At 42.4% G+C, this 27,851-nt stretch overlaps 1 protein-coding gene across 13 annotated transcripts in view; it reads right to left on the reverse strand.

The window, feature by feature from the left end:
* Nucleotides 1-270: 270 nt before the first annotated feature.
* CHL1 (cell adhesion molecule L1 like) overlaps nucleotides 271-27,851 on the reverse strand; it is a 136,849-nt gene continuing 109,268 nt past the window's right edge. For 7 of the 13 annotated variants that reach the window (XM_064667152.1, XM_064667157.1, XM_064667151.1 and 4 more), the window contains 13 exons: nucleotides 27,269-27,393; nucleotides 24,099-24,200; nucleotides 23,699-23,896; nucleotides 22,442-22,512; nucleotides 19,651-19,873; nucleotides 18,303-18,418; nucleotides 17,944-18,148; nucleotides 17,592-17,714; nucleotides 14,971-15,150; nucleotides 8,947-9,108; nucleotides 8,147-8,287; nucleotides 7,280-7,352; nucleotides 271-5,396 (listed from right to left, as the gene is read on the reverse strand). In XM_064667152.1, coding sequence (XP_064523222.1) covers nucleotides 5,180-5,396; nucleotides 7,280-7,352; nucleotides 8,147-8,287; nucleotides 8,947-9,108; nucleotides 14,971-15,150; nucleotides 17,592-17,714; nucleotides 17,944-18,148; nucleotides 18,303-18,418; nucleotides 19,651-19,873; nucleotides 22,442-22,512; nucleotides 23,699-23,896; nucleotides 24,099-24,200; nucleotides 27,269-27,393 — 1,936 coding nt within the window. In that variant the 3' untranslated portion in view covers nucleotides 271-5,179. Of the gene's footprint in view, nucleotides 5,397-6,555; nucleotides 7,353-8,146; nucleotides 8,288-8,946; nucleotides 9,109-14,970; nucleotides 15,151-17,591; nucleotides 17,715-17,943; nucleotides 18,149-18,302; nucleotides 18,419-19,650; nucleotides 19,874-22,441; nucleotides 22,513-23,698; nucleotides 23,897-24,098; nucleotides 24,201-27,268; nucleotides 27,394-27,851 lie in introns of all 13 variants that reach the window. The other 6 variants (XM_064667158.1, XM_064667162.1, XR_010433390.1 and 3 more) reach the window with 5 other exon arrangements.

The following is a 27,851-nucleotide window of genomic DNA, read 5'->3' on the forward strand; positions in this document are numbered from 1 at the left end:
GAATTCGGGGTGTTTGCAGGTCAGGTTCATCCTGCCTTGGTGTTGTATCCACGTGGTTGTTGGTCCGTGGTGTCCAACAGTCCCAGTGAAAGCCAAGGGCAGCTCAGCCTTGGTGTGAAGCAAAAAAACCCCCCCCACACACCACAAGAGAGAGCTGTGGGTGACAAATAAAGCAGATTCCCAGCAAATAAATGCTCTCAGGTGAAAAAAAACAAACCAAAAATACTCCAAACCAAAACAAAAGAGAAACTTGCTGATTACAACTAAGGCTTTTGAAGATTACATCAAGTCAAACTTTTATTAGCAAAGTTGTATTTCATGTAAAATGAAAATATCTTTTCGAACCATACGTGCACACCCGCGTGGTACAAACAGCAACTACAGATACAACACGTTCCTCTAAACTTTAATCAATGCACACCAACATTTAGCTCCAAGAAAGTAACGTCCTGACGGTGACACCACATCTGCTTTGATCTTTTTTTCCTCGTGAAATTACAAAGTATCTCGTGTAAAGAATAACAATAACAACAATAACAATAATAATAATAATAAAAAACCGAAACACAGACAGTGTGCTTTGGCTCAAACCCACCGGGGGGTTCCTGCCTGAAACCAGAATAAATCAGTGCAGATCACTTGAGATTGGACAGGAGAGATCCAGAGCTGCCATGTAAACATGTCCTGGTGCTCCAACACGGTTTGTGCATTTATATTTTGAAACCCTAAACATTGACAGAGGTGCAGCCGAGGGCTCGATCCACAGGCAAACAAAGGGAATTCTCCAGGAAGAATTTCCTTTCTTTAGGTCTGTTTTTTGAAGGCAAGTAAAATAACCTAATTGCACCTCTCATCTGCAAAATAATGGCTGTAAAAATGAGGAGGAGGTTTCCTTTCAGAAGCTCGAGGACCAGTGAAGGTTATTCTGACTTTTGTTTACAAAATGTGGATTTATCGTTTAAAAAAACCCCACCTTTTTATACAGAAAGATTGTGCTAGTCCTTGTTTTCACCTCAAAAATAATATGGGCCTGAAAACTTTTATTAAAACCTCTCATGCACTGGATTGACCCACTCGGTCAATGGAATTACTTACCAGGAAAAGAGCTGCTCATTAAAATTTGTGTAACATGAACAAATATCAGTCATTAAATGATATTCCAATTAGATCCATTTAAGATGTGAGTTACAAAGAAGGTTTTTTATACATGAACACACAATTTTATCCAGAGGGGGAAAGTCATTTTCAGATTTGATTCCTAATTCTGCTCTTCCTAAAGGTCCAGCCCCAGCAGGGCTTTGATACCAGTCCTGGAGTGTTTTCCTGCTGAACTGCAGAGAATGGAAGATTTCTGGAGATTGGATCCCCAAATTTTGCCAGAGAAGGAAGCTGGGGCTATTCCTACAAGTTCTTGATTGTGTAATTACATTATATATGCATAAATATATATATTAATTAAAGCAAAAAATAGTTCTGGGATTACAGTCCATACCAAACCAATATTATGCTGCTCTGTGAATCCAAACAGTTCACTTGGGAGAAAGGACAGAGAGTTTTTTCCCATGATTTAGGAAGAGCTGATTTTATTTGTTTCATCTCACGCACAGTCAAAACTGCACAACTTTTTGGGACACATCCATCCCTCTCTTCTTTCCAGAGGCTGCTTAAACCCACAAACCTGGATGAGTGGGGCCAGGGAAGTGCCTCCTCCTTTCTGGTTGGAATCACATGATTTAGACTTAGATATCAAATCTGAAAGTGTCATTTCCCCTCTCACACTTGGACTGAGGCAAAATGGAATGGTGGATCACAACCAAAGAGAACCAGACCCCAGCCATGGCACGGGATAATTAATGATTCCCAAATGGAACCAGACCCCAGCCATGGCATGGGATAATTAATGATTCCCAATCCAGCTCTGTCTGCTCCCACAGCTGGACTCCCTCCTCCCAGCAGACAGGCTGACATTCCCTGCCAGGTACTAATTAATGAAATCACCACAGATTGCCATCAGCTAATTTTAATAAACACTCCTCTCCAGAGGGGGGAAAAAAAAGCAACAAAGGATTTAGTGACTTAATGTAGGATTTCAGAGCATCGTGAGATTTTTGGGGCTTGCCCTGTGCAGGGCCAGGAGCTGGACTTTGGTGACCTTATGGGTCCTTTCCAGCTCAGGATATTCCATCTTTCTGTGATGTGCAGTAAAGTTGGTGATGCTTTTTGTTGAGCTACACGGCCACACTTTCTCTCAGCTGTAACATCTAGAAAAAACACCTCAGCCCAGCTCCTTACAATGACAAAAAACTCCTCAGGAAAATCTCGCCTTGCTCTGGTAATTTATTTTTGAAAGCAAATCTCTAAAACACCATCAGTGCCCTGCACTTCCCAGGGAACACTGGATGAGCTGTACCCTTCCAGCAGAAAATAAAAGCCCATTGAGAGGTAAAACCAGGGAAATAAATGATTGGGGAAGAGAAAACAGCTCAGGTGAGGGAGATTTCCTGAGAGTTTGAGCCATTTGTTTAATATTCACAGGGCACCTTCCTCAATAATCCGTGTGCACTGCACAGGTTCCACTGCACATCTTTTCCTCACTGTTGGATTTTTAGGCCCTGAGGCATCATGAAACACCAACATTAAGATTTAAGGATCTGAATTAAAATTTTAATAGGAAAAGCAGCACATCACAGGGACATCATAAACACCTCTCAGCAGCAACAGAGCGAGTGGGAGCACAGGGGATTCGTGTTCATTATTCCATAATTTGACACTCACTAATACAATCTGAAGTTTGTGTCTGTTTAACAGAGGTATTTGCTGAGAGGAGGAGTCTGGTTTATCTGCAGTGACCCCAAGCACAGGAAATGGATGAGCAAACCCAGCCCATCCCCAGCCCAGAGGGCTCAGGGAGGATTTAGGGGAGCCCACCCCAATTTTACTCCCTAATTTAGTTCCTATTTAGAAGACTCTTGATCAGTGCAGATGATTCCTACAGGAAATACATTAAAAACAGCTCGAAGCTTGCAGCAAAGATTGTCACAAGCCTAATCAGTTCTTAGATTTTATCTGGTTTGGGCTGCAGCAGACACGAGTCAGCAGATAAAGATGCTGCCGGGAAACGTCTCTGTTGCTGAGATGCCAATTTTCACATGTCTCCAATTGTGCACTCCCTTCTTTTGAAAAGGAAGATTTGTTGTTTGGGGTTTTTTAGCAAAATGAAAAGCACTTTGGAATTTTTCCATGTTTGGATGGAGTGAAATACAGAATATAAAACTTTATAAATTATAAAAAGTGAATGATTGGGTCACTGATGTAGCGTGGGGTGATTTTTGATTCAGGGCAGGTTTCCACTCATCATTTTATACTCATGTACACAGCCTGAATGGGGGTTTGGAGCTGGCTGGCTGGGGGTTGTTTGTCCCAAACAGAGGTTACATGAAAGGCCCTTAAAAGCTAAAATTAAACAAAAAAAAGAAGCACAGATATACAGAAGCACCGAGCACCAAAGGCTTCCAGAAATTACCAAGCTCTGAGGAGCAGCCCCAGCCTCGGGGGAGCTGAGTGTGATCCACAGCCTTTCCACTGGGAACAACCTGCATTTCTGTGGGCAGCTAACTGGGCTTAATTGGAGCCCTTACTGGAAACTCAGAACCACGGGAGGAATTCTTGCTTCCTCGCTTTCCTCCCCTGAAATCATGGAGCCCATGAAGGAGCCACTGGGGAGATTTGCCTAATTAGCATCACAATGCAAAATAGCTTTTAGGATCTATTCCTCCTGCAGTCACTGTTTACAAACATTCTAATGGAAGTGACAGTCGTTTGTAAGCCCAAGAAGAAATGAAGCCACGTCGATACTCTACTCAAATTAGCAGATTCAAAAGTACAAATGCTATTAAAAGAGATTCAGGAGATTTCAATACAAAAAGACCAAGAAAATGCACTGTACAGCTTTGCTGAGTTAGTGTTGGGGAGGCAAAGGAAAGAATTTAAACCAGCATTCAGTCAACAAAATATTAACAGAAACTCTACCATAATATTTTCTCTTTGCTTTTTCTTCTGTTTATTTAACAGTGAATAGGTTGAAAATAAATGATCTCTTGAAAGTCAGGTAGCTCTAGTTTAAGGTGATACTGGAAAGGTGTGAGAGTGGGATGACTGGAATACACAAAAACTCTTTCAGAAAACTAGTTTTGCTGGTCCAAACTCATATTGAGAAGCAATTCTATTCATTCCTACACAGCTATACAGACCCATGCTAGCAACATGTCTCATTTAAAATAAAACCAGGCTGATCTTTACTTGTGTCAATATTAATATCATATGTACAACGTCTCCAGGAAATGTTTGCTAGCTCACAAATATACAGATATGAGACAGACAACAAGTATTTTGCTTAGAAATGCAGCTTGCAGAGACTGGGGAAAACAAATTAAAACACTTTTGAGTGATGGGATGGGAACCCTGTTTTGCCTTGCCACAGGAAAGATGCTGCAGCTTAACTTATTTAAGGAAATAGTGCCAGCTACTGGGCAGCAGCTTCATCCACATTTTGCTGTGGATAAAGCTGCATCTCTAAGTGTTGGTAATTGAAGTCAGCTGTAACCACTAAAATAATTTTTAGAGTATCATACACAAAGGAGTTTAACTCTTCAGGAAAAATTATACAATATATAGAATATATTTCTCCGGTATTTTAAATTAGCATTTTTCTCAATAGGGTCATTGTGCCACTTTGCAGAGTAACCTGCTATTTTGATTTGATTTTCTTGGTTTATAACTCACTCCTAGGTTATAACCGAGGCCATGATACATGTGGGAATTCTACACGTAAATGCATGTACAAAGTGACAACTGCCATACAGGAAAAAATTATCTGCACAGAGAAACATATTCCAAACCTAGGAAACACATGGAGTAGCATTTAAGGATACAGATATAACACCGAGAAATTCGGGGTTGGTCAGACTAACACATTTTGTATAGCAAATAATTCTTCATTTTTGTTTTATTTAGAAGAAAACACATAGAAATTAAGATAGAAAATCATCTTTTAGTGGCAGTGACTCATTTTTTATATTACCTGGGTGTCAGGTTGGTCCTGACCAGCTCAATTGGCAACCTGTGGAGTGCTGATCGAGATAAATATCACAATTAAACACCAATCATTCCTGCCAATATTTCAGGCGTGGAGAGGAAAAGTTGCCGTAGAACTCCCAGTGCTTTCCACTGATCCTTTTTCCTTAGATCCAGAATAAGCTCCAATAAATGAACCATCTTCATTGAACATCCCATGCTCCCCTTCTCCATAATCTACCAGACTATCAGCACTTTCAGTGGCTTTAATGTCCCCGTTAAGTGACCGGAGGCTGCCTTTCAGCGGCTTTTCATCGCTGTCACTACAAAATAAAGAGATGCCTTTCCAAAAATCCCGCTTTGCATTGCAAAAAAAAACCCCCCAAAAAACCAAAAAACCCTGCTCTTTTTATTGGGAAAGGAAAGCAGCAAGAGGGAAGAGCGAGGGAGAAATGTGTAGTGGGTGGTGACATGGATGATGTGACCCTGTGAGTCCTGCTCTGCTGCTCCTCACACAGGTGGGTGCCACCAACCTGAACTCCCCCACGAGGGGTTTGATCATTGTTCAACAAATTAATTGGTTAAAAAGGTAAATATTAATAAAAGCTACCCACGTGTTTAATTTTTTGCCCTTTTTGCCTTGGGCACGCAGAAGGACGGACAGAAAGGGAAGGAGAGAGAAAAGGAAATGCTGGAAAGGATCTGAGGGGTTTGTTCCAGCCATCAGGGCTCATATCAAGTCTTGGGCACCTTACAGAGAGACATTTTCAGTTTGCAAAACAATGGGCAATATTCAGGGCCTAATTATTTAATTTTCCTTCAGAGGTGGGCGGGTGAACTGATGAGGCATCAGCTGGAGGTTTTATCTCATTGCCTTGGGAGCATCTGTTTGAGTTTAGGTACCAATAAAAGTGCCTTTCCCCCTTTTTTCTGCTGTTGTTTTGTCTTTAACTGGTGGACTTTCTCTCTGCTAAAGAGGAGGAACAGGGAAAAACAAAAGCAGGATCAGTGGCTGGTTCTGCTCACGTGCAGTCTGTGTTCAATGAAAATTCCACAAAAAAGACAGACCCATCATCAAAATTCAGGGAAAAAAGGGGAATTCCACTGGCCATTCCTGCTCAGAACCAGAGCAGCCTGATTTCCCCTGACTGAACCCAACATTTGGGGGGCGGTTGGGAACACAGATTAAAAGATTACATTAAAAAAAAACTCAATTAGGCCTCTGAATTAGGTACATAATTACTCAGTTACAGCCCTTGCTGATGCCAACTCAGTGTCAAAGCTTCGGCAACGTTATCCAAGGAAGGACAGAAAAATTAATCTGAACTTCACTTCTTCAGGATAGACTCAATATGTGTGCAACCAACACATAAAAATATTTGCTGCTTTTCTGCACATGGCATTTCTACTGATAAAAAAGGCAAGTTTGGATTTCAGGGGGAAAGGAGGGGGTCAGAGTTATTAACCTCAGGACTTTCTTACCTTTCTAAATATTTGTCCCATTAGAAAGCATTAAAAATTAAATAAAGATGAAATTATGCAGAAAAAAAAAAAGCCCCTATTCCAGTACAAATAATGTAGTATATATAAGTGGGATTTCAACAGCAATTTTATGCCCTTAAGGCCAGAGACACCACTTTTCCAGCATGGTTCTTATAATGATGCATTTTCCTTCACACCACAATTACATATTACTCTAAATCTTAGGTTTTTTAAAGCAGCCAAAGTGGTTATTTCAATCTTGCTACAGAGATTTCTGTAGGTTTGTTTGGGTTTTTTATATTTTTTACCATATTTCGAACTTTTCCTTGTTTTCTTCCACAAAATGAGCATTTCACATATTACAGATTTGGGCCTGACTGGGATTGAAACCCACTGAAGACATAGGATTAATTCTATGACTTCAGTGGGCAGCAGGAACCCAAATTATCATATATATTTACATTATTCATACAATGCTTATTAAAAAAAAAAAGTGAAAAATAACCACCATAATCAACATTTCCTTATATCCCAGCTTGGATGGACTGAAGTATAGTGGATATACCTTTATATTCCTACTCTTATCCACTCCTATGAGGTTTGCTTTGAAAATGAAAAACAGCATTAATTGCATGCTAGAAAAATGTCCCAAACAATGATGGCATTTGGAAAACAAACAAAACCCCCACAAACACAAATGCTTGGGAAAGCAGGTCCTATTTACCTATATTCCCCAAAGATTTCATCTTTTATTGATTGAGCTTCGGGATCTGGATGCAAATCTTCTTTTTCTTTCACTGTGCAAATAAAATAAAGGACAGATCTGTGGGTCGTGTTCCCACGTGGACTTTTCTTTTCCCAGATGAATTGGGAAAACCTCCTGTCATCACCCACAGCCTGACCTGGAGCTGGCTGGACACACAATAATTCGGGGCTATTCCCTGATTTTTTAAAAGCTAGAAAGTGTTTATAGGATCCTGGAATGGTTTGGTTGGAAGGGACCTCAAAGCTCATCCAGTCCCATCCCCTGCCATGGACAGGGACACCTTCCACTAGCCCAGGTTGCTCCAAGCCCTGTCCAACCTGGCATTGAATATTTTCCAGGGCTGGGGAATCTACCACCTCTCTGGGCAACCAGATTTATACTGCAATACTTAGAATTAAGTCCTTTCTTTAAAAATTATAGTATGACTTTTAACAAAATATTCTCTTTTTAGCAAAACAATCACTTTTTTTTAAGTTTGGCTTCCTGTGGAAGTTCTGTCAGTGTGTCAAGCAGCAGTTATCAGGTGGGAAGTGAGCAGGGAGCCCTGCCAACAAGGAACTTTGGCTGGATTAAATGCTGGAAGATTCACTGAAGATTCAATCAAAAGCCTTGGCCAGCTCTCTGACCAGCACACGGCACTGTCTCACCCAGAGAGCACAGTTTCACTTGTATTCATTTAAAATCCCTTCTGTGGATATTTATCAAAAGCTACAAATCCTAATTGGATGTTTGTGCTCGAGGCTTTGCTGCCCCCAGAGAGAAAAGGCTGAAGGATGTTTGTTATTAACATGTGGAAAACAGCGAAAGGACAATAAATCCATTTACCTGAATATTTTCCTCCTTTATTTCTCCTGACAAAGCAAATGGTGAGCAGCAGCAGGGTGAGCAGAGCTATGGCACACATCAGTCCAATGAACCACCCCTGGGTGGAAATCCCATCGTAAATTCCAGCATAGGCTTGGGGAAATGGAAGAGGAGCAAAAAGGAAGAAAATTAATCGGAGGAAAAGGGCATCACCCTGTGATAACATAAATACATCACATGCTCTCTGCTGGATCCTAATTGAACCAGTCTATCACTACTTATGGTGTTCTACTTAAATGCAAGGCAGAAACACGTCCAGAGCGTGGCATTTTTGGATTTCAGGGGAACACAGAGTGTACAAGGCACAACACAGACATTTCAGGAAGGTAGTTCTGAGAGAGCAGTTGACTCACAGGATTAACACCACACAGCAAAGCTGAGCAGAGAGTTGTTAAGCCTCTCATGCAAAAGCAGTTTTGAGAAAGAGAGAGAGTTAAAAGTGCCCCCAGTACATGCAAATCACCAGACTGGCCACTTCAAATGGATTTATATCACAGCACTACCCTTTCGAAATCCCACAGGAGGGAAAGCTGCTTTGGAAAGGTCTGGGATTGTTCCAGTGCATCAAGTAATGCCCAGGAATCAGCAGAGAACCTTAGATGTGTTTGTGCTCCCGTGGGATTCAACTGCGAGGGCCAACTTACAAATCACAGGGGAAAATGATGAGTTTGGAAGACTTTTCACTGCACGAACATCAGATGGAACCTCAACATGGAGTCACGTTCAGAATGTTTATCACCTGGAAGGGTTTCATGGCTCACCTCTCCCCCTTGTCTCAATTACATCTTCAAAAATGCTATTGTTATCAACCCAGTTCTTAGTCACTAGTCGAACTGTGTACTCAGTGCCAGGCTCAAGTGCCTCAATGGGGTGAAACTTTTGGGTGGGTTTGACTGCATCAGAAATCCTGCCGGTCCCTTTACCTACGGAATGTACACAGGCAGGTCACACTGGTTAATGGGAGTCATCCAACAAAAGGCCTGTGAAATGCACACTCACAAACAAGGCAAAGAACACACAAATAGGACACACACAAGGATTTTCAACCTTTGTCATCAGGCAATTTGATTTCTCAAAGTAAAAAAAAAAACCAAACCAAACCAAACCAAAACATTCCCCCTGCTTGATTTTTTAATATTCCATCAGATGAAATAAAAGAGCTGAGTGAAGTAATCCTGATGTTTATGGAGGGGTTGGTACATCTCCCAGGATGAAAGTTAATATTGATGGGGGATTATGGATCTGCTTTAACTAATGCATGCTTAAAAAATTACAACTTGCAAACGGGCTCGCTGTGTAAAGATAATCTGGGGTTTGATGCTTCTCCCATTGAACTGAGCTCAGCAGGGAAGCACAGACAGCTTGTTATCTGGATATGGATTCTTATTTGCCTCACAGAAAGAAATAACATCGGGATTTGTACTCATTTCTCTCCTGACAGTAGTTTTCCATGTCCTTTCAAACTCCACAATGCCTCGTTTCAATAGAGCTGGAGTTCGCTTTTAAATTGATATTTAAGCACTTAAATGTTCCTGATGAGTTTAATATTTGATCAAGAGGCGGGAAGTTCCAGTAGCTTTGGTTTTAGATACTTGCAAAACACCTCCTGTAACCTCTGTCTGCATTCAGACTGGGGGGTATTAAATAAGCTTTTTCAAAACAGCATTTGTGGAAAAAAAAAGGACATAATGCCTGAACAGGAACAGCCTGTTCATAGCAGCCAATTCAGAACTGTGGGTGACATGAAGGGATCTCTTAGTCATCAACATGGGAGTGTCTCTGTCCTCCATGGCAGGAGAGAGACTGGGCGGCTGCATTTGATAAAAATAACTCTTTAATTGTTCTCAGTTGCCCAGTTTGCCTGTTTTATCCAAAGTGGTCTAAACTAAAGGTGGAGCACACAGTATAATTTGAAAACTGCTCTGCCAACTAGAAGTGGCAGTAAAACAATGTTCATTAATACTCCAACTAGTGAACAAGCAAAGCAAGAAGCTGCTGGAGATTAAGGCTGAGTTGACAGCTGAAGGGAGAAAAAAACCAAAAAGATTAAGACAAATCCAAGCACAGTCAAAGCAGCAGTTCAAGATAAGTTTTCCAAGGCAACTCTACATGTATTACAATAAGCAGTTAAATTAGTAGCCCATTGGGACCCAGAGAGAACACATCCAGCTGAAATACTGCTGATACTGAAGCACAGCTCATTAGCATAAATTAATCCATCTATCAGTAATTTTTTGCTAAATGAAGTATGTGAAACCCAGCTATAATTTTTAATCAAACTGCAAATTAGGCAACAGGATACCACAGGTATATTTTAATTACACGCTCTAAAATCAAGGCATCAGAAAAATGTATTTAATGGAAATATTACCCACAAAGTAGCACGAATGAACACGAACCTCCAACCCAGTGTCTATTAAATACCATAAAACACTTGTTTATGACATGATAACCACATGATCCAGCGTGTACACAACTCTAGCAAGCATTTATCTTGAATTCCTGGGAAGCTAAAGCTGGAGCTCACTGGTAGCCCACAGCTGTGGTTTGTTGTGCAGATTCTTAAACCAGCTTAACTAGGCCCTGTCTCCCACCTATTTATGTCTAGCTTGTGCCAACCTCTTCTTTCTGAATGATCAGCTCTTTGTAGAAGCAGAAATGGGAGCTGATGTGGCTGGAAAATACCCCTTTTTCTGCCCAGTTGTTGCTCAGCTGTCTCAGATCCTCCAGCTGTGCCAGTGCCCTGGCACATGGAGCAGCACAGGGCTGGGAGGAACATTCTGGGATGAGGTTAGAGCCCAACCTGAGCTGGGACTGGGGATTTGCCAATGATCTCCAGCCTATTTACCATCACCTATCCCAAAACACTGATTTTTCCTTTATAACTCGGGACAAGTGTCCAGTGATTATGAGGTTTCTTTCCATGCCATTTCTTATGTTCTGTGTTACACACTTGCTATTGGACCTACAGAGGGGAAAGCCTGGCTAACTGGGGCTGGAATAGAAAAAGCAGTGTGGGATCCTGAAAAATAAAAGCAAAGATACCCAGACAAGGAAAATCTCCACGTCCTGGAAGGCCAGAGAGCTGCAGGAATGAGCTTCAGAAAATTGAAAGCAGTTGGGTGAGGTTTTTAATCTCCAATAAGGGAGAAGGAACATTAGTAATAAAGGCATATCACCAGCACTTTTCATCTTCCCCCACTATTTATCAGCCATACCATGGGACTTGCATGAACATTAAACACTGAACTGCAATTTTACAATATTCCTGCCGGGCTCCAAGATTTATGAGAACAACCCAACACCCATTTTTTATAGAAGCTTATGGTATAAAGGGAAAAACAATAGAAACCACCCCCAAAGACTTCCAAGAGTGCTAGTTCTCCAAAAGTTAGCACATCTGTTATAAAACAGACTTAGATAAAAAAAGCTGGCAGTCTAATAGCTAAATACTAATTGTGGGCAGCATCTTCATTTATAACCATACCTGTCTAAATACATCTGGAAAGTTGAACTTTCATTAATTTTCCCCTGCTGTCTGGCTGTTAAAAGTGTATAAATATGCATCCCAAGCATCCTTCATCTCCTGGGCTCTTTTAGTGCAGGAAGTAATTAATGCTAAATTGGGATTATTTTAATCTGTAGAGATTAGTGAGCCTGTTGTACACCAAGTCTACTGAGAAGAATTTAGAGGTGGGGTAGTGATCAGGAAATTTTTACCCAGATTTCACTGGATTCTCTTGACTGTGAGTAAAAAGGGTTTGCTGGTAACAGCACCAGTGGTTACATGTGGCCAAGGTTTTGTGTTATTCCTTTTCCCTGTGCCTGTGGCAAAAGAGAACTAAAACCCCATTTGTTACAAATGGTTACTCTGGTCATGAAGGAAAGTAAGAACCTCTGGTTAAGATTTTCAAAAAGCCTTTAGAAGTTATGTGCCCATTGCCACGGAAATGTAATAAAACTGGTGAGCCTCTATTTCTTGGCTCTTCTGGAAAATAAAGCCACATTTGGAAGGTTTCCTCTGACTGAATTTTTCATTAATGTTTGAATTTCTGGACACACAGTGATAATTCTCAACATGGAGTACATGTTCAGTAATCCTCGAGAAACACTGGTAACAAGATGAAAAGCAGCTTTGATATATTAAATTATTTTTCTTCGCTTCTGCAAACACATTATTTTGTATTACGTTTCTGAGGGCTGACGTTCCTTGGGAAACGGACATTTTCAAGGGTAAATTAATTAGTTTGTGGGTCATTTGAGAAATAATGTTTGTAAATGTAAAATTAGAGAGAAATCTCATTTTCTTAAAACACCACACTTTCTTCTGTGGAATGAAACTAAGATGAAGCCACAAAAATTAAACTATTCTTTATTTTGCAGTACAATGCAAGTAGCCTTTTTCCCAGAATCTTCATGATTGTCCACAGTATTTTATCAAGAGATGATAAAGATATTAGGTTGCCTATCAGGGTTTCATAGCTGAGTTACTGTGGCCATGTTTAAGATCTGTCATAGGAAAAAGGCCTTTTATGAAGAAACAGAGATGTGAGCATGGGATGATCCTGAAGTGCATTTCCTACCTAAAAGATTCTCTGCTTCTACCCATTTATCTAGACAGAGAATTATATTTATTTAATTGATGTGAACTTTTTTTACTAAATTCAGCCATTCCTGCCACTGCAAACTCATCACTGGGAAATGGTTTCCACATAAAATACAGGCTGGAAAAATTATAATGTAGAGCAAAGCAATTTTCTCTGCACAGCCTTGTTTTCAGTGGTGCTACAGTCATACTCTTATATGTACTTATTTTAAAAAAAGAGATGGGTTTTTATTTCTGATTCCAGACTACAACAACAGAGGTAACTCCAAATAAATGAAGTCAATAGCAGATGAAGTATATCCATGATAAAATGTGAATGAAAGCAGAGCTTCCACCTCAACATCTGCACTTTCTTGGCAGAATGAATCATGAAATTCTGAAATACCCCTGGCAAAGGCTGTATTACAGCAGGGGAAGTTATTCAAAGCCTTAAAATGAACAAGGAGAGCTTTATGGTTTTATTATTAAACTGGAACATAGGGATATAGAATCCCTGAATCAAACCCCAATGTGCTCCATCACAGAGTTTCATTTCAGAGGGCACCACATTTTATATCTGTCATTTATGGGGGTCATTTTGAATGATAAACTTTGACTTCTGAAATCACTCCCTTTCTTCAAAAAGAGAGATTGTTTTAATTTTGAGCAATTGCCTCCCTTCCCACACCACAGCTTAAAACCCCAAGAAGGTCACTGAAAAGAGTGATTATTTTTTTCCCAGTCTATCATGTTTAGTTGAAAAATATCTGAACAATTTAGCCAGCAAATAATGACACAGAACTCTAATGGCATCTCAGTGACAGATGCAGTGCCCTAATTTAGGGTGGCTTGAGAACCAGCCAGGAGCACATAAATCACAGAACTGGACCCTTGCAGCTTTTATTAATTATCCTACTCTATTCCAAGAGCAACAAGAACCAGTTGTTGCCACTGCTGGAAAACAGTCCGAGGAAAGAAGAGAATGAGAATAAAGAAATGGCAACATTCTCATCCCACAGACTGGGATGCATCTCATAAACCCTGACAAGGTTATTCCAAGAAGTTATAGAATCTCCAGTGGCCAAAACACATTTTTTGGGCTGTCCAATGAAGGCCAGAAAAGGTAACTAATGAGGGGGAAATAGTGTATTTTTAGCTGGGAAAAAAAAATGTTTTTATTTCCTTAATGAAGAATAAATTTTAAATCATGGTGATTAATAAATACTATTATTAATAGATTAATGGGTAGAATAATAGTTTCTACTAGTATATTCCAAGACAGCTGAGGAGGAGTTTTACTACTTGAGAAAACAAACTGCAGATCACAGCTGGATCCTGAACTGAGATGTGATGAGTTTAAAGTTTCTTTGACTGAAAAGAATTCTGGAACTCAGAAGTCCAACAAGGGTGTTGTACAACGAGGACCATTTTTCTATTTTATATCAACATTGCTCCAGACTGTGATCTTTGCTGAAAAGGATGAAGGCAGGACTCTTTTACTTATCACGTTCTCTTTCTCCTTCCCCATGGTAAGTGCCCAGCAATGGTTTCTGACTAATAGCAGGGACCTGCTCCTCAGTGTTGAGGAGTTCTCAGACTTGCTGAGCACAGTACATTTTATTTCATTTCAGCTGAATGTGAAAGATGAGCTCTCACACAGTGCTTGCCATTTTCCTTTAAATCACTGAACATCAGTGTTTTAGGACAGGGTGTAAGTGGCACACAAATGTTCACTCCCAGTCCCTGACAAAATAATCATAAATAATGGATCAAATACACTGCAGTCAGCTCTGTGTTCATCTGGATTTTCCCTGTCAAGCAGCCGACCCTAATGCTGCTGGAAGTCACCCATCTTCATGCAAGGGCAGAATTTGGTTTTATACTATTACAGAGAACAGATTATCTGCATCTTCAATTTTCAGTTGGTGACTAAATGCGATTCACTCACTCTAGAAAGGCTTAAAGACTTGATTGGTGGGAACAGAAACAGGGCTGCACAGCAAAATGAAAGAGATGAGCTCTGCTTTTCTCAAGAGCTGCACGGCCGCATTAAGAAGTTCATTGATTGTTCTCATGGAAAGAAAAACAAATTTATTTCCTCTAATTACAAAGGAAATGTCAAGCCTGGAATATTCTCAATAGATTTTCCCATCACTCTTTAGAGCTTCTCCCCATAAAAACATATTGCCCGTGAACTTACTCCCTTGAGCCACGGTGAGTCCTTCCTCCGTGACGGGCTTCCCGCAGCCCTTGGCAGTGCAGGCCTTCACGTAGAACTTGTACTTGGTGCTGGGGCTGAGCCCCGAGAGCCTCCAGCTGAGCGTGGAGCGGTTGGTGACGCTGACGTCGCTCACGGGCCCCACCTCGTGCGTCTCGTTGACTGGAAGGGAAGAGGAGCTGGGTCAGACCCTTGGAATCGCAGAATGAACCAGGTTGGAAAGGACCTCTGAGATCAGCGAGTCCAACCCGTGACCCAACCCCACCCTGACACCCAGACCGTGGCACTGATGCCACATCCAGTCTGTCCTTAAACACCTCCAGGGACGGTGACTCCACCACCTCCCTGGGCAGCCCATTCCAGTGTCTGATCACTCTCTTTGTAAAGAATTTCTTCCCAGTGTCCCACCTAAACCTCCCCTGGCACAGCTGAAGATCAAGCCCTCATCCTACTGTTGGTTGCCTGGGAGAAGAATCTGACCCCCACCTGGCTACACCCTCCTGTCAGGGAGTTGTAGAGAGGGATGAAGTCTCCCCTGAGCCTCCTCTTCCCCAGGCTCAACAACCCCAGCTCCCTCAGCCTCTCCTCACAGCACTTGTGCTCTATCACAGGATATGCTGAGTTGGGAGGGACCCACAAGGAGCATCAAATCCAACCCTCAGCTCTGCACAGGACCATCCCCAAGAGTCACCCCTGTGCCCCAGAGGATCAGCCAAACGCTCCTGGAGCTCTGGCAGCCTTGGGGCTGTGCCCACTGCCCTGGGGAGCCTGGTCAGTGCCCAACCAGCCTCTGGGAGAAGAACCTGACCCTGCCCTGACACAGCTCCAGCCCTTCCCTGGGTGCTGTCCCTGGTCCCCCCAGAGCAGAGCTCAGTCCCTGCCCCTCCTCTGTCCCTGCCCAGGAATTGGAACTGCAGTGAGGTCTCCCCTCAGTCTCCTCTGCTCCAGCTGAATACACCAAGTGCCCTCAGTGTCCTCACACAGCTTCAAATCAAGGCCCTTCCCCATCTTCATTTCCCTCCTTTGGACACTCTCTAATGGCTTAATGTCTTTTTTGTATTGTGGGACCCCAAACTGCCACAATATTGAGGGTGAGGCCACCCCAGTGCAGAGCAGAGCGGGACAACCCCCTCCCTCAACCATTTCTGTGCTTGTTTCCAGCATGAAACGTGCCATGAACACTCCTGTGAGGGAGGCACTGCAGTGAGTGGGAAGGATAAATCCTGAATAAGCATCTCACCTTCCTGCCAGGGGCTTAAATGGGATTTATATCCTCCCTGTCAATCTCTCAACTACTCACTGAGCTATTACTGTTCTTAAAAAGCTCTCTGAATCCAGATATGCACATCCTGAGTGGGAGGGAAAAAATTACTGTCTCCTGGATCATTAAATATATATGAATTGCTTCTTGCTTTGCTTCCAAACAGCTGCAAACTTTTACAAGCAAGTTAGAGGATGGTTGTGCTGCTGTGCTCTGCTCTGCCTCAGCACAGCGGGGAGCTGGAGGAGGGGCTGGGAGAAGACTGAGAGAAGATCTTCTAAATACACAGAAATATTTGCAGGAAGGGGTCAGAAGGATGGAACAGGCTCTGCTCAGTGGTACCAAGCAACTGGGCAAGAGGCAACAGGCAGAAAATGATGTCCAGGATGTTCCACCTGGACATGAGGAAGAATTTTCTTCTCTGGGTGACTGAGCTCTGAAACAGAGACCAGAGAGGGTGTGGAGTTTCCCTCACTGGAGATATTCCAGAGCCACGGACACAATCCTGTGCCATGTGCTCTGGGATAACCCTGTCTGAGCAGGGAAGTTGGACCAGATAACCCACTGTGGTCCCTTCCAACCTGACCCATTCTGTGCTTCTATAATTAAACAGATCCACGCTCTGCCCATAGTGATCAAAACCAAAGGGAAGATCCAACCTCAAGCCCCTTGCAAAGGCAACTGGGCAGTTCTGCCACCAACAGAGATTAATGAAAAGTACATGGGGTTTGACATTTTTTGTAAATAGGGCACAGTCTAATCCTCAAACAACATATAAAATACCCAGAATCGTCACCACACCACACAGCTGGTGTTATGGGACCAATACTGGGTCTTGCCTGAGATTGTCTGCTCTGTTTCTCTGCTCTCTTTCAAAGGCAAGATAGAAAGAAATACCCCTGGAATTAAGTTATTTCTCAGTGACTACTCAATAACATGATTCAGGTGGTTTGTCTGTGTTTCTGCTGAGGCACCTTATGGGGGGAGAAGCTCACTGACACCACGTGCAGATCTGTATAAATGTGGCTTTACAAGTGCTCTCATTACAATTTATTTTCCATTGAATGAGTTTCACTCCAGTAAAATGCACCTACAATTTACATGTCTTATTAACTGCTACATAAAGTATAATTTGCAAACACGAAATAATTGAATTAGCCCATCAGTGTGGGACAGGGCATGTCAATAACGTGTGCTTACATGGGAAAAGTGCCTGGAAAACTTTTAGCTCTGGAAGCTGACTTCAGCCTGCCCTCTAGCAGCCTGTGTGCACATCACATCTGTGGTTTTAATTCAACTGGTCATGCTGCAATTCTAAACTCCAAGGAAACCGAGCACGTACTTATCTGGTACTGCAAAATGTAGCCAGTGAGGTGGCCATTGGCTTTCCTGGGAAGTCCCCACGACAGAGTGACAGAGTCCTTGTCAAAGTTCAGGATCCTCAGAAAACGTGGCTGTTCAGGGACTGGAAGACACAGGGATTATCCTTCAGAGAGGACTGAACAGGTCTGTCCTCCACACGCTTGTTAAATGAGGATATAGTTTAGCTCCACACCTACAGCTCCCCTTTCTAGTGAGGGGTTTTATGAATATTGGAGATTTTACAATCACTTTAGATAAGAAAATCAACTCACCGTGTCACAAGGACAATTTCAATTTCTGTCCCTCCATCCCACATCCCCATTTTGTCTTACCTCCTTCTGGAGTTTCAAACACCACGGGGGAGCTCTCGGGGCCATCCCCTCGGGAGTTGTAAGCAAGGACAGTTAAGCGGAATTCACTGAAGGGATCCAGGCCAGGAATCATCCCATAGTTCCTGTCTCCTACAAACGTTAGGAAGTGTTTCTCTGGGTGGTGCCTCTTCCCATCCAGCAAGCTTTTTGTTTTCCACCAACTGACCTGCATGGAGATTGGGATTTCTATAACAAATCATGTTAATGATAATAATTTCTCTCACCTTCCCAAAAATGAGAGGTTGCAAATCATCCTTGATCTGGGATTCCTTTAGTAGTTTGTTCAACTATATAGAAATATTTAAAGAGAAACTTTTAACCTTATAGCCTCTTAAATGTCCACGAACTCTGTCCCTTGGTATTCCAAACCAGAAGACTTTGACCAGTGTGCTGTTCACAACATCCACCGACACGCCCGAAGGAGCAGCATCTGGGACTGTAAAAACAAAAGTACCAGGAATTAAAGACCCTTCCAAGAGCCCAGATTCCCAGTGTTCACAGCTCCAGGGCTTGGCTTTCCAGCTCAAACCATGGCAGTTCGTGCAGTCTTACTGCAGGCAAGAAAACAGCCATTCCACCTGCAGCCAGTGGGTGCAATGGGCCAATAAACATGATTTTTTCCATATCAGGGTTTTCTGCTGAGGGCTGGAATACAGGTGCACTGGGACATATGAATTTCTACACCAGTATTTATGATTTCCTGTTTCAAGCAATGCTTACAGCAGTGAGAAGAATAAAAAAATGATTAACACAGCGCTCAAGAAGGCAATCATGAAGTTTTTTTTATAATCAATTTCATTTTACAACTAAGCTCATTAAACAGTTGGATTTTAATCACTGAACAACAGAGAGAGCTATTACAGTACCTGAAAAAAAAAAAAAAAAAGAGGCCTTGATCCATTGACAACTGAATTGAAAGGAATATTTTCCAGAGATGGATATAAAATAAGACTCATCACAGACAGACAAAGAAAATAACCATGCTGTGGAGTTTCTTTCCCCCTGTTCTCACCATCCAAATACACTCTAAGGGGAGAGACGATGCACAAGCAAACCTTATTCCCACCTGTGGGTGTGCAGTGGGAATTCTCCTGTCTGAACAGCACCGAGTCCCTCTGTGAAACACAGAGGGGCTGTGCCACCTGGGAGTCAAGGAAAATCACTGGACAGAAGCCCAGGCTGGAGAATATGACACATCCTTCAAGGACTCGATGGACAAGGTAACACCCAGCATCACCTGTAAGTTCACTTACAACACCCAGTGCCTGTGAGTTTGTACCCAATTAGCAGAGTATTTAACTTCTGACAGCATTAAACTGGTGAGTTGGGCCTCAGAGAACCCAAAGACACTTTTTCCCACCAAATACAGCATGACTGATACACTTCATAGGCTTCTTATGGACTGTGGCCTTCAAACAAGTACCCAGGTTAAGGCAGCAGCTGAGATTAATGAAAGCACAAGTGACCTCTCCAAAAATCCCTCACACTCCAGCAAACTGGCATCCAGCATCAGTGGTATCCCTGTCTGCTGAAGCCTCTTATGCTGGGCACTGGCATTTCAGCAGTTTTGGCTGGGAGGTGCCTAATCCCTCCCTCCATGTCTGATGGTTTTGCATGCCAGGAATCCCCCATGCAGCGTGTTTTGACATGAAAGTCTCCCCTACTCACAGTCCTCTCCCGAATATCCGATGGTAACGTTTGGTTCGGGGCCGGATCCTAAATTATTGACTGCCTGGACTTTGATCTCATAAGGCACGAAGGTGGGAGTGTTTCTCACAGTCAGGGAATGTTTCTTCACTGTCTCCTCGTTCCAGTCCGTCCTGACCCCCTGCTGCCTCCAGCTCACTTTGTACTCCAGCCCTGGCCCGTTCCTCTCCACAGGTTTCAATGGCTGTGGGAGAAGTTAAAAGAGACCTTGTCTGCCTTTGTTGCAGCAATCATGAAACAGCAGCTGAGGGGAGGGGGGGGAATAATTTTGGGGAGTGTGTTACACATTGGAAGAGAAAAAGGAGAAAAAAATAAAGCCTGAACTTTTCGCTGTCACGGTAATTTTGAGATGACTGGAAGAACGATGTCACCGCTTCAACAGAAATCATGACACTGACTTGGGTGAAAGGCAGAGAAACAGTTGGATTAAAAACAGATTAATTGTTAGCAGACATATTTCTGCATCCTACATACATCAGGTTTTCTTTAGCCACAGGTTTTCTCGTGTGAGGTAAAACCACATGCCTTTAGCACAGCTAAACAGCACGTTTTGGCACACGGCTGTGTGTGCCTTTTAACAGAGATAAAATTTGCATTTTATCTTAGAATTTTATGTAGCATAGCAAGTTGGGTCATTAACATTTAGATTTGTTCTGACTGCACACCAAATGCTTGAAACTGTGCCTGGATATTTAATGTGCAACTGCTGGGCTACTCTGTTTTTACCCATCAGCTGAAGAATTCATCCCAGCATGGTTCCCATCTAATTAACATTCATTTATAAAATATTAGGGGATGTATAGCAATGGCTTGTCATGAGACATTCTCCAGGTGGGTTTATTTCTCTGAAAATGTCCCACTTTAATTAATAAAGTTAAACAGTCACCTGCCCTACCAAACATGCTGAGGGTTATTTTATGTAGGTGTTTCCCATCATATAGACTACTTTTAATTATATTTAAATTACATGTTGTAAATATTAAATATACAATAGCTGGTATATATAAATATGTAATAATCAGTATCCAAGTTGCACAGAGAGATCTGAAATGGAATGGCATCAATTAGCAGCAGAAAGTGATGCCCCATTGATGCTCCTCATCCACCCAACCAGGAGGATCTGCAAAAATTCCCACTGCTCTGCTCTGAGGGACCTTTGGGATGACTGTGGCCAATGAGCTGGTAGATTGGGCAGCTTTCTAACAGGCACCACTGTGAGATTCACCTCCATGGCAAAGATCCCAGGGAATGGGATTTACAAGAGAAGCTGAAGAAGTAAAAAATTCCCACTAAAATATTACTTCTTGTTTAGAGCTAAATTGAAGCACTGCTTGACTCGTATTTTGATCTCCCTTAATGCTGCAAATCCGTGACTGAAAATCTAGTCACTAATGCTCAGCTGGTCTCTTAATCCAAAAATAGGCAGATTAGTATCATTTTGCAGTTTTTGTCTGTCAGAAATAGCATGTTCAGTGCCCAGCAGTTCCTCAGAAAAGCACACAGGAAACGCCATAAATAAATGAATATCCTGTTTACAGCATTTTAATGATTCAACAAGATTTAACAAAGTCTTTCCAGCCCATTCTCTGCCTTCAGCCTCAGCTTTCACTTCCACTTTTGCCCAGTCTGAGCAGTGATTAAAGGCTTCCCAGAGAGGAGCAGAACTTGCTTCTGTTTGATGAAGTCATACCAGCATTTCCCAGTAAAAATACTGGGTATTACCACCCTGAATCCTTAAGGTTGGAAAAAACCTCCAAGGTCATCAAGTCCAACCTTTTCTGAGAGGTGGGATTGTCCTCCCTGACCCTGGACTGTGTCACACAAATCCAAGCCAATGGAGAGAGGACCATCTCCTTTTGGATGCAATTACAGTCTAAACCAGAAGTTCACACTGGGGAAACATTTATTGTTCCCCACTGGGAGCAGCAGATTGAAAAATAAATCTCATGTAAATTGTGTGTAATTCTAGCCACAATGAAGATATGCTTCCTTCCAAACTTGTGGAAATTTGTGTTAAATGAAGGCATATGTAACTCTCCCAACTGTTGGCACAGAACCTGTAAGCTTGAAACCCAGGAAATTTGAAGACTGGAAACCATCCTCAAGACTTTTACACAGTTCCTTTGATGCACATCATATGCTTTGGGGCTTCATCCACAATCCTGTAGCTCTTGGTGTAAAAATTCAAGCTCATTCTCTTGGACAAGGGATCTGTGGCATTTTTTAACCTCCAGGCTGGAAGGGCAGAAGCCACAAGTCACCCATCCCCTCCCTGGGCCTGGCTGCTCCTCCTGCAGAGCAGGGTAAGACCACAGTCATTTGAAGCACTTTCTGGTGTACCAGAAGCACAGACAAGCAAATTTTGTGGGATTCTCACGGTGCTTTATAGGACTTCTATATTTTTTTAATATCTGGTGAAGTTAGACATAAAAAACTGTCTTTTGAAACAGAAGTGATGCTGGGGGAGAAAATCCAGAACACATTTAAGCCAGTGACAGATTTACCTTTGGCTTCAGAAGAGTAAAGGATTCCACCTATAGAATTTGCTACTATTTCCTAGAAAACAGGGGTAGGAGAAGGGGAGACAAAGTCCATTAAAGGGAATAAAGGAACCCACTAGTTTTTTTTAAATGTAATTATATTCCAACAAGAAACAACGTAGCATGATAAATTCCATGCTGCTTTAGAAACTGATGCTTGAAGATGGAACCTGTTTCCAATATTGTAGCATTTACAGACACGTTTTCCTTACCTCCCATTTCATCACCATTTCATTGGGTTCAGAAGCCTCAACTCGGATGTTTTCTGGGTTCTTGTCTGGAGCTGGAACCACACAGGTGACAAGGTTAGTTTGCATATCCTGGGGTTTATTTGCATTTAGTATTTAAATGCAAAACAAGCATCAAAAAGCATTTCTTATGTCTCTCTTAGTGAAAGACACCTAAACAAAAAAACACTTGTGAGATTAATCACTTGGATCAGCAGAGCTGACGTGACCAAAACACATTGTATATGCAGTTTTGATTCCTAAGTGTCCCTGTTGGTTGGAGCCACCAGCTAACATGGAATTTTGACTTTTGGATTGGAAAGCACCAGATGTAGGGGGATTGTGAGGACGAGATTTCTCTCCCTGTGGGGACAGCAAACAGAAGGTGCATCATTCGTGGGACACACACAGCTGAGAAGATGAAGAAGGACCTGAAATTAAAGTAAAGGGGGATAAAAAAAAAAAAAGAGAAATGCCAAGGAATGCAAATGCTGTGCTGAACAGTTGGCCTCTAAAATGACGTGCAGGGAGACAACATTTTCTGCCACGGTGAAATGCTCTGTGAATGGAGAGTTTTGACAAGCTCAGTGCTGCTGAAAGGCTCCCTGTAAACACAGCTCTTCTCCAGCAGCTTGTCCATGAAGAGCTGCTAAGGGCTTTAAAGGTGTAAAATCAGCAGAGTGAGGTGCCAGAGGTAGGAAAAACACAGCACTCTGGACTCTTCCCTCTGGCACCCTCTGGAATTTTATGTAGCACAGCAAGTTGGGTCATTAAAATTTAGATTGGTTCTAACTACACACCAAATGCTTGAAACTGTGCCTGGACACTTAATGTGCAACTGCTGGGCTACTCTGTTTTTACCAGTCACTGAAGAATTCATCCCAGCATGGCTCCCATCTAATTAACATTCACTTATAAAATAGCAGAAGATGCATGACAATGGCTTGTCATGAGACGTTCCCCAGTTGATTTAATTTCCCTGAAAACGTGCTACTTTCATTAATAAAGTTAATGAAAGTGGTCACCTGCCCCCCCAAACATGCTGAGGGTTATTTCAGGCCACTGGACCAGCTGGGGGTGTTTCCCACCACATAACCTACTTTTAATAATCCTCTGAGCCGCCACCGAGAGCAGCACGAGTGACCTTGATTTCTTCACCCCTCTGAAGTACAGGATGGCACAGAAAACACTAAAAAACCATGAAAAATGGTAACATTCAGGAAATTAGAGAGGAGTTTTTACCAGCTGGGGGTGTTGAGTAGCGCAGGGATGGTTTGCTGGGCTGGCTCCTTCCCACGGCGTTCACGGACACGACACGGAACTGGTAATTCACGTAGGGGGCCAGGGACAGCAGGGCTGTGGTGTCATCCCCTGGGATTCTGGTGAGCTCCTGCCACCTCCCCGGCTCCCAGCGGTTCTCTTCAAACTCTATGATGGACTCTGGGCAGGAAAAGCAACAAAAAAAGAGAAGAAAAAAGGCAGAACTTGTGTGAAGAGCTTAGAAATGTCTTACAACAACCTAAACAAATGAACTGTCATAGTCAAATGGATTAAGGAGGGCTGTGAGCAGGGTTTGTTTCTTTGAACAGAACTGTGCCAGAATGAGGAACAGCACAAGAGGATGCTAAAAATCCCTTCCTACCATTGACAGGGCTGTTGTGGCTGGACCCAGCTCTCCAGGACAGTCGAACGCTTCGGTTCTGGTTTTCAGAGAGCTGAAGGTCTTCTGGTGGATCAGGAGCATCTGAGAAAGAACAAAGAAGTGTCAGCAGCACAGCAAGCTGCTTCTGTTTTCTTATCATTTTCCAAAGGATTGGAGAGTTCAGTGAAGGTGGTGGTAAAACAGCCTTTGATTTCAAAATGGACACAATGAGGAAAGCAGGAACTGCTTTTGAAAATCTTTTTTATTACAGACAGCCAGGTGGAATCTTCAGGACCTGAGGGAACAGCTTGAAGTTGTCTCAGGGGAGGTTTAGGTCGAATATTAGAAGAAGGTTCTTCTCCCAGAGGGTGGTTGGCACTGACCAGGCTCCCCAGGGCAGTGGGCACAGCCCCAAGGCTGCCAGAGCTCCAGGAGGGTTTGGATGATCCTCTGGGGCACAGGGTGGGACTCTTGGGGATGGACCTGTGCAGGGCTGAGGGTTGGACTCGAAGATCCTTGTGGGTCCCTTCCAACTCAGCACATTCTGGGATTCTGGTCCTGATTTTTCCTTTATAAACACAATATCCTTCTCAAGTTCATTCCCATCTACTCTCATTACTGTGCTTGCAGCAACAGAGTTTTCTTTTCAAATCAACACCAAGATCTATTTAATCATTAATAGATATTGACACTGCTCTCAGCAGGAACTTATATCAGTAGCACTTGGATTTCCTCTGGAGCAAACCAGAGTGGGAGAAGGTGACTCAGCTCTGACAGTTATTGAACTTGGCCTTTTACAGTATGAGTGAAGGGATAACATTCATTATCCCAGCCATGGGGGTCTATATTAATAAGACACAAGAAAATTAATTACCTGCCAGCTCAACTAATGCTGTCCAGAGAATATATCAGAGGTAGAGGTGGTGGTGGGTGTGACAACTGTACTGAACCTCCTGGGGACAAGTTTGGGGCTACAGAAGCCCCAAACATAAAACTATCTGCTGCCAGAGATCACTTTATAGGGGCATGGGTGCCAAAATGACCAAAAGATGCTGCTCCCCCTCACAGACCTTGAATACAGCAAGAACACACATCTCCAACACCTCCTTTTGCCAAAATTCTTGTAATTCAATGACCATTCTCAAATCCAGCAGTTTCAGACTGAGAGATGTTTGTCTGCCCCATGGTTTGCTCTGACAGTCTGATTGTTTTGGATTAGTTTGGTAGCTGGAATGTGATGTAAAAGAGTAATTTCTCCCTGCTAGGGGCTGGTGGCGACCCCTCACCCTCCCAAAGTCCCCCACACACTCCTCCCTTAAACAGGGCTGGTGTTTCAACACCTAAAAAATGTGCAGACCAAGGAAATGCGATTGCACAACTTCTGGTCTTTGACCTGCCTCCACCCCAGTTCTCAACTAAATTTTTGGCTGACAATGTCATTTCTTACAGGAAAACCAGTTCCTTCAACCACAGACTGTCTCTGTCATTGTGAAAGAAATTCATTGTGCTTGTACAGAGTTATTAAAATAACAGTATTGTGTTTTCTTGTTTTGCAAAGGGATGGAGTCACCACGTCTGGTGGTCTTCAAAAGATGTGTGGATGTGCACTTGTGGACATGGTTAACATCTGGACTCCATGGTCTTTGAGGTCTTTCTCAATCTAAACAACTCTGTGATTCTTTGTTTATCTCAGGGTACATCAAAAAGTTAAGAGCTTTATATTTTAAGTTAAGAACTTTTTTTTTTTAATTTTTTTGTTTGTTTGTTTTACTTTTCTCTGCATTTCTTTCCCCTATTTCTGTAATACCTGGGAAAAATCGGGAAAGTACAGTTTAACCTCCAGGAATTTTGCTGTTCTATTCTTGGAGCATATCCATTTAAAATTCAGTATATTAATTTAAAGATGCTGATGGTGCATCTTAAAGATACTCAGCCCTCTACCTGTTCATTAAATATACAACAAATATTTAGAAATATTCTAACTGCATATTTCTTTTGCTCTTAGTTGCCCATATTCTGATGTCTCCATCTGTGCCATATTTAGTTCTTTAGTCATCTCACAAGTCTTTCATTGCAAGAGAAACCTGAATTTTTCATTTGAAAAGTAACAGATATTGTTAATCCACCAAGACCTTTCTCATACACAATAAACAAGGAGAAAAGAGCACAAAACTGTTTTTCTTCTTCTGCAAACCAGCTTTTTAAACAGGAAAAAAGTGCTTTATGAAATTTTCATAAGTAATGTAACGAATAGCCTACAAACATTTTGAATTATACAGCACTGAAGAACCCAGTACCATAAATAATGTGCACAGCATCTTCTTAATTTACTATTTACCGAAAAATATCACGCCTTTAAAGTGCAAAAACATCCTGAAGGTCAGACTGACTTATTTCTTGTCGCAATCACCACCAGAAATAAATAAAAATGTAAAATGGAGCAAGAATTAATGCGATTAAAATGATGCAAGACTGTCCACTAAATTTTAGTTATCGGGTGATGCCCTTGGGTCCCTGTGCAATGGGATACACAGCACTCCACAAATTCACCCCCTGAATTCCAAGTGGCCCTTCAGGAAGGGAGGCAGGTTGGAAGGAGGCTCACACAAGGTCAGGTTTCAGACCCAGAGGGTCAAGGCTTTTCTCTGCTGTGGACTTGCTCTTTGCCACTGGGCAAGAATTTACGTTCTGATTCACAGAGATAATTAATCCTTTTAGGTGCTTAACTTCCACTGATCTTCAGAGGAGCTGGACAACTAAATACTGGCCTTAAGTCCTTCTTCTTCAAAAAATAGTTCAATTCTTGTGCAGATTCCCAGTAAAATGAGATGAAGGACTGAGCAAGGACTTCAAAGCAGAGCAGAGCCATTCTTAATATGCTGTTACACCTTCCAACCTGGGCTGTCCCCCTACAGCCACTGTGGGGGCCTCCTGAGCGGAGAAAAAAATGCTGCCTCATCTTCCTATAACAAAGACTAAATATAAATAAAGTTTGTGTCAGCATCAGCATTCCCGGAGATAGAGGGAGAGCACAGCTGGGGTTAAGGAGTGAGAGGTTGTGAAATTGAGTTATTGAGGCTTTCTAACTGAACTGGACAAGAGAAGGAAAGAAGCAGAAGTGCTGCAATGGCATTTGGAGCTGTTTGAGCAGCAGGAAAATCAACCCTTACCAAGAACAATCAGCCGTGACTCGGCCGTGGCAGAGTCCAGGGAAGTGCTGCCCACACACGTGTAAACTCCTTGATCCTCCAGCAGCACACTGGAGATGAACAGTGTGTCCCTGTCCAGGATCATCCTGAGGGGCCAAAGAAAAACAAAGGATGGAAAAAAAAATCTGTAAGACAAATATGACAGACAGACACCACTGTTCTCTGAAAAACTGTTCCTAAAAACACTTGGTAACGGGACATGCTGAATAACATAATTGCACACCAGGACTATTAATTATAAACAGAATTGTAGTTATATTATACACTGCACTGGGGACTATTATTTGTATTTTGTAGCAATTTAGCCTCCATGGCTGGAAGTTGATGTGTCAATCCTAGTCTGAAAAGAACCCCATTGGTATGTACGGGATGAGTGTCTGAATCATGGGATTTTGGCACATCATTAATGAGGCAAATATGTGGGTTTTATGTTGGAATTTTTGGAAGGGTTGAGTAAAACTGGGCATTCCCAACCCACTTGTGTAATGTCCAATACCCAGGGGAAGTTGGCATTATCCCAGGCAAGTGGGCTCCACGGCAGACA

The sequence above is a fragment of the Pseudopipra pipra genome, chromosome 11 (genome assembly GCF_036250125.1).
Source record: "Pseudopipra pipra isolate bDixPip1 chromosome 11, bDixPip1.hap1, whole genome shotgun sequence".
In the NCBI taxonomy this organism is placed as follows: Eukaryota; Metazoa; Chordata; class Aves; order Passeriformes; family Pipridae; genus Pseudopipra; species Pseudopipra pipra.